Source organism: Labrus bergylta, chromosome 23 (genome assembly GCF_963930695.1).
Source record: "Labrus bergylta chromosome 23, fLabBer1.1, whole genome shotgun sequence".
NCBI lineage: Eukaryota > Metazoa > Chordata > Actinopteri > Labriformes > Labridae > Labrus > Labrus bergylta.
Genome location: NC_089217.1, coordinates 13,018,755 through 13,036,697, shown reverse-complemented (window position 1 = coordinate 13,036,697; position 17,943 = coordinate 13,018,755). Strand labels below are relative to the sequence as shown.

Genomic DNA, 17,943 nt, shown 5'->3' with positions numbered 1-17,943 from the left:
TGCTTTTATTATTTGTCTTTTTATCATTTTTCAGTCTTGTTGTTTAATGCAAACATCTTTCATAAAGTGCAGAAATAAAATGTCTGCTGCTTTAAATTCAGAGGGGAAATCTTGCTTCAGCACGGTACAAGACAACTGGGCCACGTGTCAGCGCGCCCTTAGAGATCATATTACTGAGGCTAGAAAGAGTAAAAAAATATATATATATTTGCCAGCATGTCAGTGTCCCCCAGGTGGGAAACCCCAGTTAAAAAAAGTCGGAACAAACTGCTGTGTGCGAGCAATAACTTTTATAAAGAGAGACAACAACAAGAGTGCCTGTTCATGGTTGTTTTTTGGCCCCTTCATACACTCTGAGTGAGTGTGTGAGACTTGTTGATGCGTGCACATTAAAAACTTTGAACATAATTAAAAACACGGCGTTGCTCTTTGTGCATCACTTACAAATTAAACAGCGATGCGTTTTGTTTATTTCTTCACTGGACATAAATGTAGACAGAAACCAAGTGAAATAAAGTGACCCTTTTCCTCCTTTCCAAATAGTCACAAAACATATTTTTCTTTTTATTTCAACATTAACTTCTCAGACTGAACCAGAACGACAGCAGCGAACACTCAAAGCGACTGTTCAGAACAAATAAAAGAGCCAAAACGTCAGCACAAACTGTGCAGCGACCTCCAGTATTCTATGAACTGAAAACACAAGCGTTGGTCCAGCTCATTCAATACGTTAACTTTCAAACCAAAACCGATCTAAGCATCATGTGGGGTGTGTAATGGGGGGAGGAGGGGGGGGGGGGTAACTTGGGGTCTTTAGGGGGGAGATAAAGTCAGTTGAAGCAGACGCACAGAACTGGACTGATCAGAGAGAAAGCAGGCAGCGATGAGGAGATGCTCACAGCTCTACTGCTTCACTCTGCAGCCCATCCTGTGCTCACGGCTGCAGTAAATGTGTGTGTGTGCGTGCGTGTGTGTGTGTGCGTGTGTGTGTGCGTGTGTGCGTGTGTGTGTGCGTGTCTATGACAGACAGGGCAGTCATAATATCCACATCAGGTCCTGATGGATGCTCTGGACTCTGCTCCTTGCTGGGGCCTGATTTTACCCTGGAACACCCCTCCGCTCCGCTCGTCCCCTTCTTTCCGTTCCTCGTCCCGTTTGCTAACCGCGCTGATTTCTCCTCAGGCCTTGATCTCAGGGGGCGACGTGTACAGCTGCTCAGAGTTCTCTGCCACCAGGTCCTCTGAGGAGAAACACGAGACAAATAAGGAGGACGAAATAGAAGAAATATAAACACGTTTCCATACAACTGATCGAGTTCAGTGTCATAAAGCCTGTTCCTGCTCTACATGAAGAAGTGCTTAAAGAGTTCATACCAGGAAGGACACACTTCCACAGGCCGTAAGTTTTCCCCACAGCCGTCTGCCAGAGTCGCAGCGTGCCGTCCTCAGAGCCGCTGGCGTACAGCTCTCCATCCGGACTGAAGCGAACACAGTGAACCGGACCAAAGTGACCTTTATACGACTCTGCAGACAGAAGAGAAAGCAATGTAACAATCAGAACTCCACCTTCACAAAAGCTCCGTAACTAAGCTCAGCCGTCATCACGTCTTTGTACGTTAATATTGATTCTGCGACAGCCTTAATATCAGCGTCCCAGTCTGTGAGTTCACATTTCGATTCATTGTTGTCAAAGAACGGCACGGCGGGAGCTCCACATACACACACACAGTCAGACGTGCACGCACACACAACGCTGTTCTCAATCGCTGGCTCTGCTGAAACCGTCTCGCCTCTATAACGCCTCTATTACTACCTCTGAAGATGGAAGAGAGGTGGGTTCCCCTCGCCCCCATTAAGCTTCCACAACATTAAGATTGAAGGCGTAACGTCACAGGGGCGTAAATATCGTGGCTTGAAACAGCAGTCTGAGCAGAGCTTTTAGTTACTAGTGTAAAGGTCCAGACTCAAAACAACAGTGAAAAGTAATTTAGCTGATCCAAAGTGTTGAGAGAAAGCTCCTCACCCAGCTCCTCTTTGGTGCCGTAGTCAAATTTGTAGAGCTTGAAGTCTTCTCCGCCCGCAACGAAGAAGTCCTTCTCCGGGTGGAGGGAGGCAGAGTTAATGGGAGCTGGAGCATCCACCTTTTTGATCAAGTCCAGGCTGCAACAGTGACAGAAAGATTTAATGAGACACTTTGTTAATGTGACTTTGGGGAAGAAAGAGAGGATCAGAAGATGCCCTCCAATCCTCGTTCAGGTGTGCAGAACAATAACCATCGGTCTCGTGTGGCAAATATGGAGGCGGTCTGAAGTTAGTTTCCAGGATGAGTACCTCTGAGCGTTGTAGAACGCGATGGTCTTTCCGTACGTGATGACAAGAATCTCTCCTTCCGGCACGTACTCCATGCTGCTGACAGACGTGTCGAACGACAGCGTCTTCACCTCCGTCATGGAGCTTCTGTCCCACAGCCTGCAAACACACACACACACACACACCTTATAGTCTCAGTCAAATTCAGGATCAGAGTTTGACACTTTATGTCCAGGCACTGAAACTACTTCACTGACCGTATGGTTTTGTCGTCTGCAGCCGAGAGGATCTGCTTGTCGTTGTTGCACCATAAGGCTTTTTTAATGGCTGAGGTGTGACCGGCGATCTCCTGAGGGGCTTAATGAGACACGCACACACACACACAGCAGCCAATTACATGAGCAGGCAGAGCTAGTGATGTTAAGAAGGTACAGCCTGTCGGGTATTAAACATTGAACAGAAAGAAGAAGAAATGTCCTAACCTTCAGTCTACCAGAAGCTCCTTACTTTATTTCAAAATAAAAGCACACAGCGAGTTAAGTGCTCTCACATTAAGACAGGACAAATAAAAAAAAATCTTTGGTTGATGTCCACGCAAGACATGAAGTTTAGTCCTGAGTGATAAAATACAAAACACAGCCTCCACGTTTTTTCAACATTATGACTTAAAGCTTAAGAAAAGTCTGCAGTCTGAAGTTTGGACCTGTGTTGGAGCAGGTGATTGAATAGTAAATAAATAGTTTCCCCTCTGACACTGTCACTTACCTGCTTCGTGGTTGGCGAGGTCGTAGATGCGCAGCAGCTTGTCGTTTCCTCCCGTGAGCAGACAGCTGCTGTCCTATGAGGGGAACAGCATACACGCAACCATGAAGGATTTAGAAAGAACATATGAGATGTTCAGGTTTGTTCATCGACAGCTCACTGACCTGAGTAAAGGTGACCGTCTTGACGATGTGTTTGTGTGCCAGTGTGAGGATCTCGTCTCCGCTCACTGCGTCCCACACCTTTCTGAAAAAGCACAGGAGGTCTCCCTCAATGAGTAACAGTTTGGGAGATGCAGGTTGAAAATATAACGTCATATTCATAGACCGTGTTTTTTTTGTGTGTGTGTGGGGGGGGGGGCGCTGGTAGCCTAGTGGTAAGGATGCACCCCATGTACAGAGGCATAAACCGCCAAGTTGACGTCCCGGGTTCAAATCTGACCTGTGGCTCCTTTCCCACATGTTATTCATCTCTCTCTCTCTGATTTCTTAACCTAATTAATTAAATTTTATAACGTCTTTAGGGAGTTCAAAAAGTTTATTTTAAACTTAAGACTGAGTTGGGTAGAAAAAAAGTGTTAGTTTGCGTTCACACATGCAGCTCCACGATAGGTTTTGGGCAGTTTTCAGGAGTTTTGTGTAAAAAGCTGCTTTCACACCTGCAGAAAACGCCTGATAATTGCCGGAGGAGGTGTATGTGTGAACTCGAAAAGTCTGACTTCACCCGGAGTTTCTCCTCCAGGCTCCTCGTATTTCTTCTGCAGAAAGTCAGAGTGAGCTGATGTGAGAACGCAGCAGGATATAATCAGGAGAATTCACCTGGAGCGAGTGGGAGGGGGTGGTGACGTTTATTCCCTGTGATCGCTGCACGACCATAGACTGTCTGCACGTCACCTCTACCATCTCCGTGCTCTCATGAACCTGCTGCATTGTGTTTCCTGTTCTCCAGAATGTTCTTCGCCACTCTTTAGTTCACATTGAGATTCTGTTTAACTACACGTAGCATTAATAGAAAGACAAATATTCTCATTATAGCGTCGCATAGAGGACTCTGATGATCCGTCTGCTACTTCCACATCGAATGAGACACCCCGCCCCCTCCCTTCCCGTCTGACAGGGATAGTCTCCCTCTGTGAGATGCATGTGTGAACAACCAGATCAGGTGAATTTCAGGGGTAGTCCTCCTGAAACTTCTTTAGAATGGGAATGAGGATAGACTTTGTTCAGGACCCTGTAGGGGTCGGGGAGGACTCACGCCGTGAAGTCAGCTGCGGCCGTGGCTGCTTTGGTGGCGTCTGTGTTCAGAGTGGCTCCCCAGACAGCACCTTTGTGACCCAGAAACGTTCCTATCCAGTCCCCTGTGTCTCCCTGGCGCAACATAGGCTTGCCATCTGACAAAAAGACAAACAGAGAGAAAACAGAGGTTACATCAATAGAGGGGAAGAATAACAGCTGATATTAAATCAATGGATCCTGCAGACAACAGGTGCCTCAGAGTGTCTCACTTTGTTGACACCTGATTTTGACTTGTAGCTCAGGTTATCCAGGATCAAGACTCCCATCATGCTCTGATCATGTCCATCAAGTGACACCTGTCGTCCAATCACAGCCCCTCTACCGTGCATCAGATTTACATACAGCATCAAAAGCGAAGAAATAAGTTTTGCTCGGATAAACCGCCAAAAGAAAGAAAACACTGAGCATCTACAACAAGCGGTCGGAAGTAAAGAAGAGGGTAAAGCTTGTCAGCCGAGAATCAGGGCCGATCCCGATGTTTGATTCACGACTTCAAACTCACACAATGCAACACTTTTCTCTCATGTTTGAAAATGTGTTTAACAGGTGATTTCATCAGCCAGATAAAAACTACTCTTCTCTGAATCAGACAGGTTAACTAGGTGTGTGAGCATTACATTTACATTCAATCTTCCATATTTAATCTTCCTATTTAAGACTAGTAATGCTCAGTTAAATCCTGGTTGTATATATTCACATTCTTAGTTTTGATATCTTTGTAGTTAATATTATATTGTGTTTAGATTTGCTAACATTGTGTTTTTTTACTCATATTGTGTGTTTGGATAACCTGCTGCTGTAACGCCACAATTTCCCAATTTGGGATCAATAAAGTAATTCTATTCTATTACACTGAATTGGCACAACAAATAAACATCGGCTACATTATTTGTCGATGTGTCGATGTCCTTTAACAGAACGATACAGATGTTGAACAGATGCATCCCTAGTTTCACTCACTTCCTTTAATAAACTTACTCTCCTGAGCTGGAGGTCTGTGGCATCATTTGTTATTTCATGGGTCTTTTGTGGGGGAAATTAGATCCATTGATATAAACTTACATAATAATACAGTTCTACTAACACTACTACTACTACTACTACTATTTATTGCGTCTGTATCCCCATTCATACCTCCCACTCCTCCCTCACAGATGTGACACTGAGCTCAAAAAATGAACATGTTGGCACCTTTACCGTTTCATACAAAAGAGTTACACCTTTAAAACATTAAAATGAATCCTGACATGTTGAATGTAAAGATACAAAGCCAGGTGATGTGACATGTAATGGTCTGGGTTTATTGTGTCTCTGCAGCCGCAGACCTGAACACCTCCCCGGTCTCACCTTTACAGGCGCTGATGAGGAAGTATCCGTGGGGAGTGATTCCACTGAAGGCCAGGTCCACCACGGGCCGGGTGTGACCCGAACAGGTGAGCGGAGTCTGTCTCATCGCCATGGTCCTCCGGTCGGACACGAGACGGATCTCACTGAAGGGAGGAAACGGTGAACGGACGCTTAGCGCTAGCAGGCTAACAGCGCTCGCAGGCTAACAGCGCTAGCAGGCTAACAGAGAGAAAGGCAGCGAGCTAGCAGGTGTTTAGGTGAATTGTTTCAGTTTAACAGGGACGGTCGGATTCTGAAATTAATGATGATAAACTACGTAGGTTGGTTAAACTCAACGGCGGGTCTCCCTCCCAGCGAAGGAATGGCTAGCGTGCTAATAGCTACAACATTGCAACTAGCTAGCAACGTGCGAAGCGGCGAAACACCGCTTAGATGATATAGCCGGCGTTAGCCTAGCCAACGAGAAGCTAATACTTCCGGGGTCGGAGAAGCGAACAACTACGTCACGACGGTCACGTATTCAAAGTTACCGTTACTCTCCATAATAATAAATAATAATAATAATACATTTTATTTGCAATGCCCTTTACATTTTTAGATATAACATCTCAAAGTGCTACAGAGAAAATAAAATAAAAATAAAATATATTCAATAAAATAATAAATCATGCGAATAAGAACAGGAAGGCAATAAGGATACTAAAAACACTCTCCAAAAGCTCTGCTAAAAAGGTGGGTTTTTAGAGCCCATCCCACTTTTCCACCTGTTTCTGAGTAAACATATAGTGGTAACCATTTTCAATCCAAAGCATTTTAATCTTTGAAAAGAAATGCAGAAATTATTTTTTTTTTATCAGAAATTGAATTTCCATCGGGATCAATAAAGTATCTATCTATCTATCTATCTATCTATCTATCTTGTCTCGCTGAAAAATGTATTTCCCGTATTTCAACACAAATTTGATAAACATGTATCTAAAGTCCACTATCCCTTAAACAAAAGAAACACAGAAAAAATATCCCCTGATAAACACAGCAAACATGTGATAATCATTTGATTAATGAGAACTATGTATCCATCCCCCTAAGACAAAAGACTCACATTTCAAAATTCTGATGACATTTATCCTTCTAAAGAATTACAAAATGTGCGTTTTAATATCGATGATATCATGTGCTCAGGGGCGTATTCAGAGGGGTGGCCTCTAGAAATTTGATTGGCCACCCTAACAAATTCTGAACTGTGATTGGCTATTTGCCCTGTCAGAGGCGGGACTTATGTTAAAACCAACTATTAGGTATTTTTTTGCAAAGGCTGGCAGTATTTTTTCTTTACATATCACACGTAACATATTTACTTTTGTTTGTACTTTAAATGTAATTAAATAAAAATGCACATCTATTTCATAAAATAGGGAAGTATGCACTCTGTCTTACTTGCAGTGAACGAACTGGCCATGTGTTGGGACCAAAACTAATGTAATGTTCTTTTAAGTTAGACTGTGCAGGACTTTGCATGCACATTTTTAAGTACTTTACATTGTGACTTCAACATAAATCTTATTTTTTTGTCATTCAAAATTAAACTAATGTATCCATGACATTGTGTTATGAAGTGACTATGATTGGTAAAGTTAGAAATGGTAGATATTTGATATTTGTTTGTGTGTGTTGTGCATATCACACTTCAGGCCCCTCTGCAAAAGTCAGAGCCCCATTTGGGTCAGCCAGGTCAAGGAAAAGTCTGGACACGCCCCTGCATGTGCTTATTTTGTAATAAGGATGTTTTTCTCATGTGATATAATTTATATATTTTGGGTCTCATGTAACCTATCATCTCCAGAGACAATGTTTTATTTGTTATAATCCTGAAAGACAAAAATGATTAACTTTGTATGAATGTGATTCTGTTTAGCAAAGTTTTACAAGTAAAGCTTTAAAATCGCCCCCCCCCTATGTTTGCAGCTTTATAGAATTACTTTAAAATCCTTAAAACCGATTTGAGGTAAAATAGATGACAATGTTTTGATATTTACCTTTTTTATTTGTTTATTTTTCTCTCTCTTGTATTTATTTCATGAGATCTCATATTTGATAACCACAACAGTGTTCCCATGGGTTTTCTTTAAGACATGAAAATAAACTTAAATGTTGCCATATTGTTGTACTTGTTTTGCACATTTGTACAATTTTCAATAAAGGTTTGAACAAAAATCCAGCTTTCCCCCACGGTATGACTTTCCTTTAATTCCTGCTGTGTTGTTTTAAAGATACTGTATATTTGATCGGATAAAAGTGAGGAAAGACTTGTGCAGTGTGCTCAGTCTGCTCTCCAGAGGGCGCCTCCTCCTCCTCCTCCTCCGCCCATCCTCCGTGTGATGATGCTGGAGCAGCAGAGGCTCCACACCGACGGAGCTGCAGCAGGAGGATGACGGGCAGCAGCGGGGAGTGTGCCTTGCTTCACGGCTGCGGGCAGAGATGGCGTCCTGGGGCCGGTGAATAAGCAGAAAAGGCGAGCGGAGGGAGGGGACGAGGATGCGGGAAGAGGAGGACGAGGAGCTGCATCATTCAGAACATTACATGGCTGAGGCAGACTTTCGATGAGGAAGAAGCGCTGTGAGGATTTTCACGGATGTTTTTTTGTTCTTTTTTTTTTTTTTGTTCTTTTTTTTTTTTTTATGAGATTTGAAGCAGAGGTGTGACTCCTCGGAGGGGGGGCGGTGGGGGTTTGTTGTCTACCTCAGCTGTTTCTCCCCCCGGCGGGGCTCTCTGCTCATCCGACGCAGGGAGGAAAGGGCAGCAGGGGGAGGCGGGGAGGGAGGGAGAGAGGGGCGATGGCCGCCGGTGGAGCAGGATGCGGGGAAACGGTGGAGCAGTGCCGGGCCGAAGTGGAGCGTCTGACACGGGAGCTGGCGGAGGCGAACCGGGAGAAGGTCCGTGCGGCGGAGTGCGGGCTGGTGGTCCTGGAGGAGAACCAGAGCCTGAAGCAGCAGTACGCGGACCTGGAGGCCGAGCAGGAGGCGCTCAAACAGGAGCTGGAGCAACTGCAGGAGGTGGGCTCAGCAGGGGTATGATTCCCACTCCCAAAAGTACTCTTAGAAATATGTCACAGCTTCCGCCTTTACATCTCATTATAGGCTCCTGTATTAATGTGATTGAGCATGAGATCATCAGTCAGACTAAACAAAGATGCACATCACTTCATATTGTTGACATAGAGAGCTCTGATGTTCTGCTCTTGAGGCTCCATGTTCACCTGCTGGACTGAAAACAATAGACAGGCCCAGATCATAACAGAGACAATAGGCTCTCCTCACATGGACACTAACTTCAATGCAGTTTAGAGAGAAAGGTGTAAGCAACAAGGTGCTAAATGATATTGACCACTTTGGACAACAACACAATATCTATAGACCCCGAAAGTTTGTCTTGATACAGTTTGGCCTTTCAACCAGAGGTTCCCAAAAATGTTCAGCCCGCGACCCCTGATAATAAGGTGCTGGAGACTGGGGACCCCCACTGTCCCTGGGTTCCAATATTTAACATTGCTTACTTAAAGGCCTTTAGGAATTACAACAACACAAGAGAACACAACAGCTCAAACACAGAAACATTTTTTATTAATTTATTGAAAGAAATGCAAGAAGCAGAACACAAGTCATCTCCTGAACTCCTTTAAAAAAATATATATTTTCTCAAAAATGGGTCAAATATGTAATATTAATAATAATAATAAAAAAAGTAATAAAACTACTCAAATCACTTCGCAAACATTGAGAAACCTCTACTTGAACAGTGACATGTATTTCACTGTTCCTCCCCCTGATCCATCAGTTTGATACAACATAATAAGATATGCATTGACTGATGCAGCTTTGAGTGTGTGCACAGCCTTCGTCACGTTACTCTTTTCTCGCTCCTCATGGCTTTAACAAAGAAATGAATCATGATCATGAGGACATTCACTTCAAACTGCTTCCTGTTGATGAACTCTGAGCTTTTAGAGTCGAGTCTGAGGGCGTGTCCCACTGAGCAAGTTGTTTTTAGATTAGGGCTGTCAAACGATGCATTTTTAAATCCTGATTAATCGATACGTTTCAATAGTTTGAAAATCTATTATTTCACTTTTCAAAAGAAGAGTTTTCAGGCTTTTATTTTGATTTGCTTGTACTGTTTTAAGCTGAGAGTACTTTACTTCCTGCGTGCTTTTATTTTGGAAAAAAAGTAAGGCCCTTCCTGTAGATGGAAGGTTAGGACATGAAGTTAAGCAGAGAAACAGGAAGTGGTTAGGGATCCCAAACTGAGGTCAAACAGGTCAAAGGAAGGGTAACAAAGGTCAGTGTGTGATGTCATAAGGTGGATATTACTTTGGACTCGTCAGCTGAGCTGTCTGAGAGTTTGTTGAAGTGAAATGAGACATTCAAAGATGCAGCAGTGTCCTTCTTTAACATCACTGAGACTACAGGGAGACATTGAGGACGACTATCTACGGTGAGCCTGAAGGGACAAAGTAACATGAGGTTAATTGTGGCTAACTTGTGATTGCTGACAGCCCTAATTTTATCCATGTATTTTAGCCCTAAAAAGTGGATGCAGAGTATCCCACAATGCATCACAGCAGGTAACAAACAACAGATGGTCACTTACCCAGCTACTTAAACCATCAAGCACTGTGCAGAAAGACCAAGAAAGTGATGACGCTACAAACAGCACAGGAAGAAATGATTCTGGTTCTGTACTTCCTGTATGTTAAGAGGAGCAGAGTGAGACAGGACTTTATGTTCCCGTGTGCATGTTGAAGCCACAGGATCATGATGCTTGTTTGTTGTTTTATTTCTGATACAAAGTGAGCGGGCTGATGACTCGAGCCGGTGGCTGAATGTCTGAGCTCCTGATTCCTGTTAGAACTGTAGTCAACGCTCGTAAACAAACGTCCAGCATGTGATCCTTTAAAAACATGCAGAGTGAACATGCGTCACAACACATGATTCTGCCGGGTGTCCCGTTTCCCCTCTGCTGATTTATTTTCACTGAGTCTGATGGTCGATAACGACCCGCGCTGGCGTCTCGTAGCATTAAATCATTTTTCTGATCAATGCACAGAACAGCCTTTTACAACATGTAGGCTAACGTACAGTTACAGTAATTCATCAGTCCAAAAGATGAATCAGGGTTTGAGTCGGACGCTGACGGTGCAGCGACACGCTGAAGGTCAGTGTGTGTTTCAGTGTGTGTACGGCTCACAGGAAGTAGTTCAAACAGACGATGTGTACAGTTTGTTATTTTTCAGTTAACTATGAACTCTCTGATCTGTTGGAGTAAACAGCAGAAAGAGAAACCAAACTGTTGGCTCGTTTAAATGGAGATGACTCAGGTTCAGTCTCTGGTTTAAACTAAGGTTGTAATTGATCATATTCACACAGCGGCCATTTTCTCTGTCATGAAGTTCAGAATGGAGTCCTTAAAGACAGAGTCAGCATCTTCTTCCTTCAAAATAAAAGACAGACTTCTCTTTAAGTAGTAAAGCTGCTCCATCGTCCCTTCTGGGCCTCCGTACATGTGTGGTGGTGACTGTGTCTGCAGAGACTCTGTCCTCTGACTGGATTTTACTGTTCAGGGAAGTTTAGGAGTGGATACAATTCAACGATTGGACGGCATTCATACCGGCAAATATGGCGTACGTGGATGTAGCGGCTAAGAAGAGAAAATATAATCCCATTGAGGTGAAACGTCGAGCAGTTAAAGCTCGTTCCATAAAGAGGGTGAACCTCGGGTTGGCTTTCACCCGCTTTGGGCACTTAAAGAGCGGCTTGGGATGAAGAGCGATGCAGAGTTGGCCTGCTTTCTGTTGGACTGGCAGGTGAAAAACACCTTTTCTAACACAACAAATGTAATATTCTCGGGGGCGGCGGTAGCGTATTGGTTGGTGCGTGTTCCCCGTGTACCAAGACCGTGGTCCTCCGGACGGGTAGCCTGGGTTCGAGACCAGCCTGTAGCTCCTTAGCGTGCAAACAAACTTCATGCCACTCCTGCATAAATCAGGACCCCAGTCTAAGAAGTCCGTATTCGTGCCTTCTCCTGAAACTAACACGTTCAGTAAATTTCATAAATGAAGTATTTTGTGCCTTCCTCTCGGTGTGGATTGGGGATTGCGTTGGTTTGAATGGTCGGGGAAACACTGGTGTATAAGGTGCACAGCGCACAGAGCGGTGCCATCTTTAAATTGAGGCGAACGCAGAAAGAATGTGGTGTTCAGAAAATCCTCTCCGTCCTTGGACCCGTTTTCAAGTCCCATAATCCTCCTCGTCCCTCAGGCTGCATCCTCCTGTACACACATCCTCTTTATCTAGTCTCCGTTCCAGCCCCGATAACTCAATATCTCTCATTTCATCTCATTTCATCTCATTCCAGCTCATTGGACTCTTATCGATCCTCTCTGACACGGGGCGCTCTGCTGGCGGGGGGGATGCTCACCCTGATGGGAGAGGGATAATAATTTGTCTATTATCAGTTTCTCTGTAAGAAGGATCCCTCGACACTAGTCTTTTAAAGATCCCTGAGCTTTAAGACCCTTTTAGTGAACTTTCAATGTCATAACTCGCCTGTTGTGTCGTGCTGCATCGGGTATTAATGTAAACAGGGTGGATCTTTTGTATATGGACAAACAGACGACAAGTCTTTTGGTGTAAAGGCGTGTTGTTGGGACCATGTCGAGCAGTTTTTCTGTAACGACTGACGATTGTTCGGGCGATGATGTATCGTTGTGGCGGGTCGTTGATGTGCAGGCTTTCATCCATTGCGATGCCAAACTCAGAAGACCGTTTATGTGTCAGAGTATTTCCAATGTTCTCTGAAGTATCCGATGCCCTCCGAGCCACACAAGAGTCTGACAGTTTACGTTTTTTTACATACATCCTCGAGAAACAACGTCGAGCAGGCGAGCGATATGCAATCACTGATCGAAGGTGACAGGAACAGATCAGACTCCTCCGCCTGACTCTGACTCCAGCTGATTGTGAGGCCACAGAGTTCAAATCTAAAGTGATATAAATAGTTTCTTCTATAAATGATTCACCGTAGCATACTTTCTACACTGAGGCTTGGCGCTGGATGGAAACATTACTTTTTTATGGACATGCAGGCAGTTGAAGCACCATTCATAATCTTCATATCTTTCTTTTTCTGTCATTCACTTCATACAACATGAAATATGTTATTCAGTTCTCATGTAAAGCTGTTGTGTTTCCATGCAAAATCTGTAAACTTAAACTGAGTGCACTAAAAGCTTTTGAGCTTGATTAAAGGAGCAATATATAACTCTGACACCTCGTGTTTCAAATGGGTACTGCAGTCCAAATTCTAAACATTGTAGAGAGCTGTCTCCCCCCCGCCCCCTCCTCTCTAGAGTCGATGCTCACGCAGGTTCCCATGTGGTGGACACTGAAGCTTCAGTGTTTAGCCAGCTCTGCATGGGTCTGTAAACCTTTCTGCGTTCTAACCTCTCTCCATTTTTCAAAAGCATCTCCAATATTGATCCTAGTTTGAGCACGTTTCTGCTCGTGGAGCTTATTAGAAACATGCAGAGGCTTTTTAGGTTGGGTACAATCACTTCTATCTGAACCACTTCTCTTGCCCGCTTCCATCGCTGCAACACCTGTTGACCTGATAACTGCTCTCATATCTGACAAACCGAGGGGCGTCCAAAACAGCCGTGTGGGGGTGTCTTAAAACCGTCTACCTTCTCTGGTCCAAACAAATCCAGAGCATTCAGGAGCAGAATCTAAAGTTAGAAGGAGGACATACTGACTGCTGCATTGTTGTCAGAGAAGCCAGCACTTCAACATAGCATGTTTCCTTAATGTCTGATCATATAGTAAGGTCACTTTATCATTTCACTCACTACACATCTCACATGTTGGTCCTTTATGTTTTTTTTTGCCTTTGTTGAAAACACTTGTTGCTAGGTCGGATGTTGAAATACACCTGCAGAGTTCTCTTTGACTGAGAGAACATTTTACTCAACTTTACGGTTAAGAAAATGTGAAAAAATGGCAGCTGGCGACACACTGAGATACATGTGAAAGTAGTCTCTTTAATAAAGACGAGAGGTCAAAACAAAAGGTCAAAACAAACATTTTCAGTCCTTGACGATCATCAGGGCTTCCTTTTCCTACAGAGAACTTCAAAATAATGTTATAGTCCATCATTAGATTAATATCCTGCATCTAAGAGCAACAGGTGTATCACTTTAAATGAATAATTAGGAGATGAGGAGCTGGAGCGCCCTGGGAACAAAGGTTGCCCTTCTCTTCTTTGTGCTGCAGCTGGGGCAGGGAAGCCGGCGTCCTGAGGGTACGACTGGTGAGGGGTCCTGAATAATCCGGTGTGCTAATTTATGAGTTTTCTGCTCGCAGACAGTCGAGAGAATCTAATCACCGAGCAGACGGTGAAGGTGCTCTGCAAGCGTTTTTTGTTCTGGAGGCTGGTCGTTTGGAACCAGCAGGGTTGTGGAGAATGTGACGATGCTCTCGATGGAGGAGTGAGAGAAAGTCAGGAGGATGTTCTTACTGCCTCCAAAGGAATTGTGGAAGTATTGCTCCCGCTGACGTTTCCTGAGAAACTCGTCGGTGTCGGAGGAGAACGCTGTTGAAGACGGTACCCAGATACTAATCCTCCTCAACCAGCTCGACAGGCTTCCTGTGGATTACTGTGGTGGTGGCTGAAGTGGTGGGATCATGTTCTTCAAGTCTTTTTTCCTTATTTTGTTTGCAGAAAAAAATCTGACAGTGGACAAACAGGCAGGTGTGTCACCTTACAGGTAAATCTAACCGTCAGACATCTCCTTGAATAAACCAGTAAAGGTCGGATGTTGGAGCCTTTGTGTCATTTATTCGTCGTCGTGTGCATTGACTTAATTGGCTAACAGGGAGCGTCTGGGTTAATTGAATAATCAAGGGCCGCTCAGCAGGAGGAGGAAGACGCTGTGGGCCTCATCATGGGAAGACAAAGTGCTAACTGCTAATTAGCTCAACAGGACTTCATCATGTTGATCTGTACAGAGAGCATCAGGTCAATAAAGAGCAGCTCGGAAACAAGACTCACGTTTTGTGAAGTTATGTTACAGAAAGATGAGCAGAAGCTGAATGAAACCTACATCCTGCACGGTGGGTTAGGTCGGAGTTAGTGTTAGCAAACATGCATCAGCTCTGTTTTCTTGTCGGGGTTCATCGTTGATCCGCTTTTCAGACTGGCACTGTGTGTGTGGTGAGTGAGTCTGCAGAGGGAGGAGTTGAAAAATGCATCAGAGCAGCCGCCGAGGGCTAAAAACAGACGGAGACCGAGTGACCCCCCCCCTCGGGACGCTCTGTTACTCCTCTGTGACGTCACTCGGCCAATCAGACGCCTCCTCCCTCCTGCTGTTGTCACTGGACACTGACTCCCATCAGCATCCAACACCACCACGGTACTGTGATGGAGGTTTATCTTCCGGTTGTGTTGATGCTGCAGATTGTGTTGTGTGGTTTTCGGGTGTGTTGCGTCCTCCTGCAGCTTCACATGAAGTTACCCGGGGTCCCTCCTCGACTCTCTGACGGTTCTGAATGTGACACAAACACTCAGAGGCACTTAAGAGCAGACTGGATGTCTGAAAGAAGCATGTCTGAATGTGCACACACACACAGTCAGAGCAGAGAGGGCGTGGTGAATTATTCATGAACGATGAGGTCATGATGAATTCATGATGGTTCCCAAACAAAGACCTACATCTTTTCGGATTTCCTTTGTGGGACTTCATGTTTTAAGAGATACAGAAGCGATGCACAAATATGAAATAATCCGTGTTGGATTTACATTCTGAAACTTCTGTTAAACACTTTCTAAAGTTTGAATCCGTTTTAAAACTTTTTTCCCATCATTTGTTGGGTATTTGATAACAGGTTAATCACGCTTGGTCAGTTGCTGAGATCTGCAGCGATGTGCAGTCGATCACCAACAGTTACAGAGTGCAGGCCAGCCGGGGAATGGGGAGGGGGGGGGTCGTAGTGATTCAGCACGGTACGGGACAACTGGGCCGAGTGTGAGTGCGACCTTAGGTCTCTAACTAGACTCTTCTCCTCTGTCGCCCCCTGGTGGTGGAACGATCTACCAAACGCCATTCGTTCTGCAGAGTCCCTTCGCACCTTTAAGAAAAAGCTAAAGACCCAGCTCTTAATGAACACCTACGACCTTAATGATGATGATATTTAGGATGGCTTTGATGCTGATTTGAACTCTCAAGAACAGCTGTCCGTGTTGGGCTCTGCTTCTGGTCACTTCCTGTCAGCACCTGTGTGTCCGATCAGACTTGAAGCTGTTTGTTTGTACTTCCTGTCGTTGTCTCCTCCTCTCTAGATCGTTGCTCGTGTTGTTCTTACTCTCTGATGTTCCTCACTTTGGATAAAAGCGTCTGCTAAATGAATTGTAAAGTACTGCATGAAGTTCTGCGTCTGCAGAATGTTCAGCTCGTCCTTTCAAACGGAGGAATCTGGAGGTCATGCTTTGTTTGAGATCAGCTGGCAGTGACACAGTTTGTTCAAACAACACATCAGTTTTCAAGGTATTGTTGCTTTGATTGTTATTTTCGAAAGGATCTTTAAATTCACAGATAGCTAGCGTCTTGTTCTTCTTCGTGTGTGTTTGTTTGCTGGATGAAGGTGGAGTCTGAGGAAGGGGGAGGAGGAGGAGGAGGAGTGATGGTGTAATCATTAGAGAGATGAAAAGATTGGATGGGCGTAAAACAAAGGATCTGTGACAGGGAGTGCTATGAAAGAGCATCAAATGTGATTATCTCTCCTCCCTGTCGTCTATCCGATCTCCTCCCCCTCCCCTCGTTTCACTCCCTCCATCTCTCCTTCTCTCCTTCCTTTAAGCTCGCCTTCTTTGCTCCTCTACCCTTTTTGTTAACAGGAACATTTTGTCCTTTTCTCTCTCCGTCCTTCCTTGGCTCTCCTCCTCTCTACTGCCGTCTTTGTCTGCTTCTGTGTCTTGGTCCTGGATTAAAGAGGACGTTTTTCACCCACGGCTGCAGGCTTTATATCGATCCCTACGTCTTCAGGCTGTTCACACAGATAAAAAGAAACTAATGTGGAGCGAAAGAGAGAGCGAGGACGGAGAGAAAGATCCTCTCCTACTTAAAAAAAAACGGGCCATAATTCTGCGTTTCAACACTGGAATAAACAAGAAGTAGAAAGTTCAGGAACAGAAATCCATCCTAAAACTGAAATTAAACTTGTGTTATTTCCATAAAACCGAGAACAAGTTTCCAACATGACGTAGCAGATATCTGCAGCAATAATCTGAACATCTGCATGCAGGATTAGATCTGGCACAGGTGATGAGTTACAGAGTGTAAGATATAAACTATGACGTCATCAGGAGCCGTTCAGACCTGACAGGTGTGTGAAGAGAGCTGATGTGTGAGGTCCGTTCACCCAAACCGCAAGAAATCAACGTTTACGTCTTTCTGAACAGCTGTTCATAGAAAGCAGCTGATGTGAACTCTGTCTGACTTTTTTGACTGAAAGCAAACCATGGAGGTCGTTTGTTACTGTGTGTGACTGTGTTCAGATGACAGACAGAAGTGTAAATGTCAGAGAACGCCTGCTGTCTTTTCGAACAGACTCCCTGCATGGAGGCTTAAAATAATAATGTGTGTGTGTGTGTGTGTGTGTGTGTGTGTGTGTGTGTGTGTGTGTGTGTGTGTGTGTGTGTGTTGTATCTACTGCAGAATAATTGGCAGTGAACTGACCTTGATTCATGATATAGGCAAACAAAGCAGGAGGTCTAACACACACACACACACACACACACACACACACACACACACACACACACACACACACACACACACACACACACACACACACACACACACACACACACACACACACACACACACACACACACACACACTGATATTCATCCTTTCGTTGTTTATCGATCTGATCAGACGTCATGTTGGAGGTTTTGGAGAGAAATGACTCAGCAGACTGAAGGATAGAAACAGACCTTCTATCTGTTTTCTAGTCTGCATAATACCCATGATGCTTTGCGAACCTGTACCTGGGAGTGACCTGTAGTGAGGCACCCCTTCCACCTATCCCCCCCCCCGACCAGAAAGCTAACTCACCTAACGACACTTCGGCTGCTTCCCGCGCTCACGTGGACTTAGTTATTGAATTCAGTTGTGGGAA

At 44.5% G+C, this 17,943-nt stretch overlaps 2 protein-coding genes across 15 annotated transcripts in view; one reads left to right on the top strand and one right to left on the bottom strand.

Moving 5' to 3' along the window:
• Nucleotides 1-422: 422 nt before the first annotated feature.
• On the bottom strand, nucleotides 423-6,177 carry strap (serine/threonine kinase receptor associated protein). The gene is made up of 9 exons (XM_020644688.3): nucleotides 5,714-6,177; nucleotides 4,326-4,461; nucleotides 3,236-3,317; nucleotides 3,075-3,147; nucleotides 2,567-2,666; nucleotides 2,331-2,468; nucleotides 2,023-2,159; nucleotides 1,374-1,523; nucleotides 423-1,240 (listed from the first exon to the last, which is right to left on the bottom strand). Exons 1-9 carry the CDS (start codon nucleotides 5,823-5,825, stop codon nucleotides 1,179-1,181), a joined length of 990 nt encoding a protein of 329 aa, XP_020500344.1. The 5' UTR covers nucleotides 5,826-6,177; the 3' UTR covers nucleotides 423-1,178.
• Nucleotides 6,178-8,095: 1,918 nt separating this feature from the next.
• Nucleotides 8,096-17,943, top strand: part of LOC109992170 (protein bicaudal D homolog 1) — a 35,918-nt gene continuing 26,070 nt past the window's right edge. For 4 of the 14 annotated variants that reach the window (XR_010665141.1, XR_010665140.1, XM_065951314.1 and 1 more), the window contains exon 1: nucleotides 8,462-8,781. Coding sequence is in view for 10 of the 14 variants with exons in the window: in XM_065951314.1 (XP_065807386.1) it covers nucleotides 8,548-8,781 (234 nt within the window). In the remaining 4 variants the exon portion in view is untranslated. Of the gene's footprint in view, nucleotides 8,782-17,943 lie in introns of all 14 variants that reach the window. The other 10 variants (XR_010665139.1, XR_010665138.1, XM_065951313.1 and 7 more) reach the window with 8 other exon arrangements.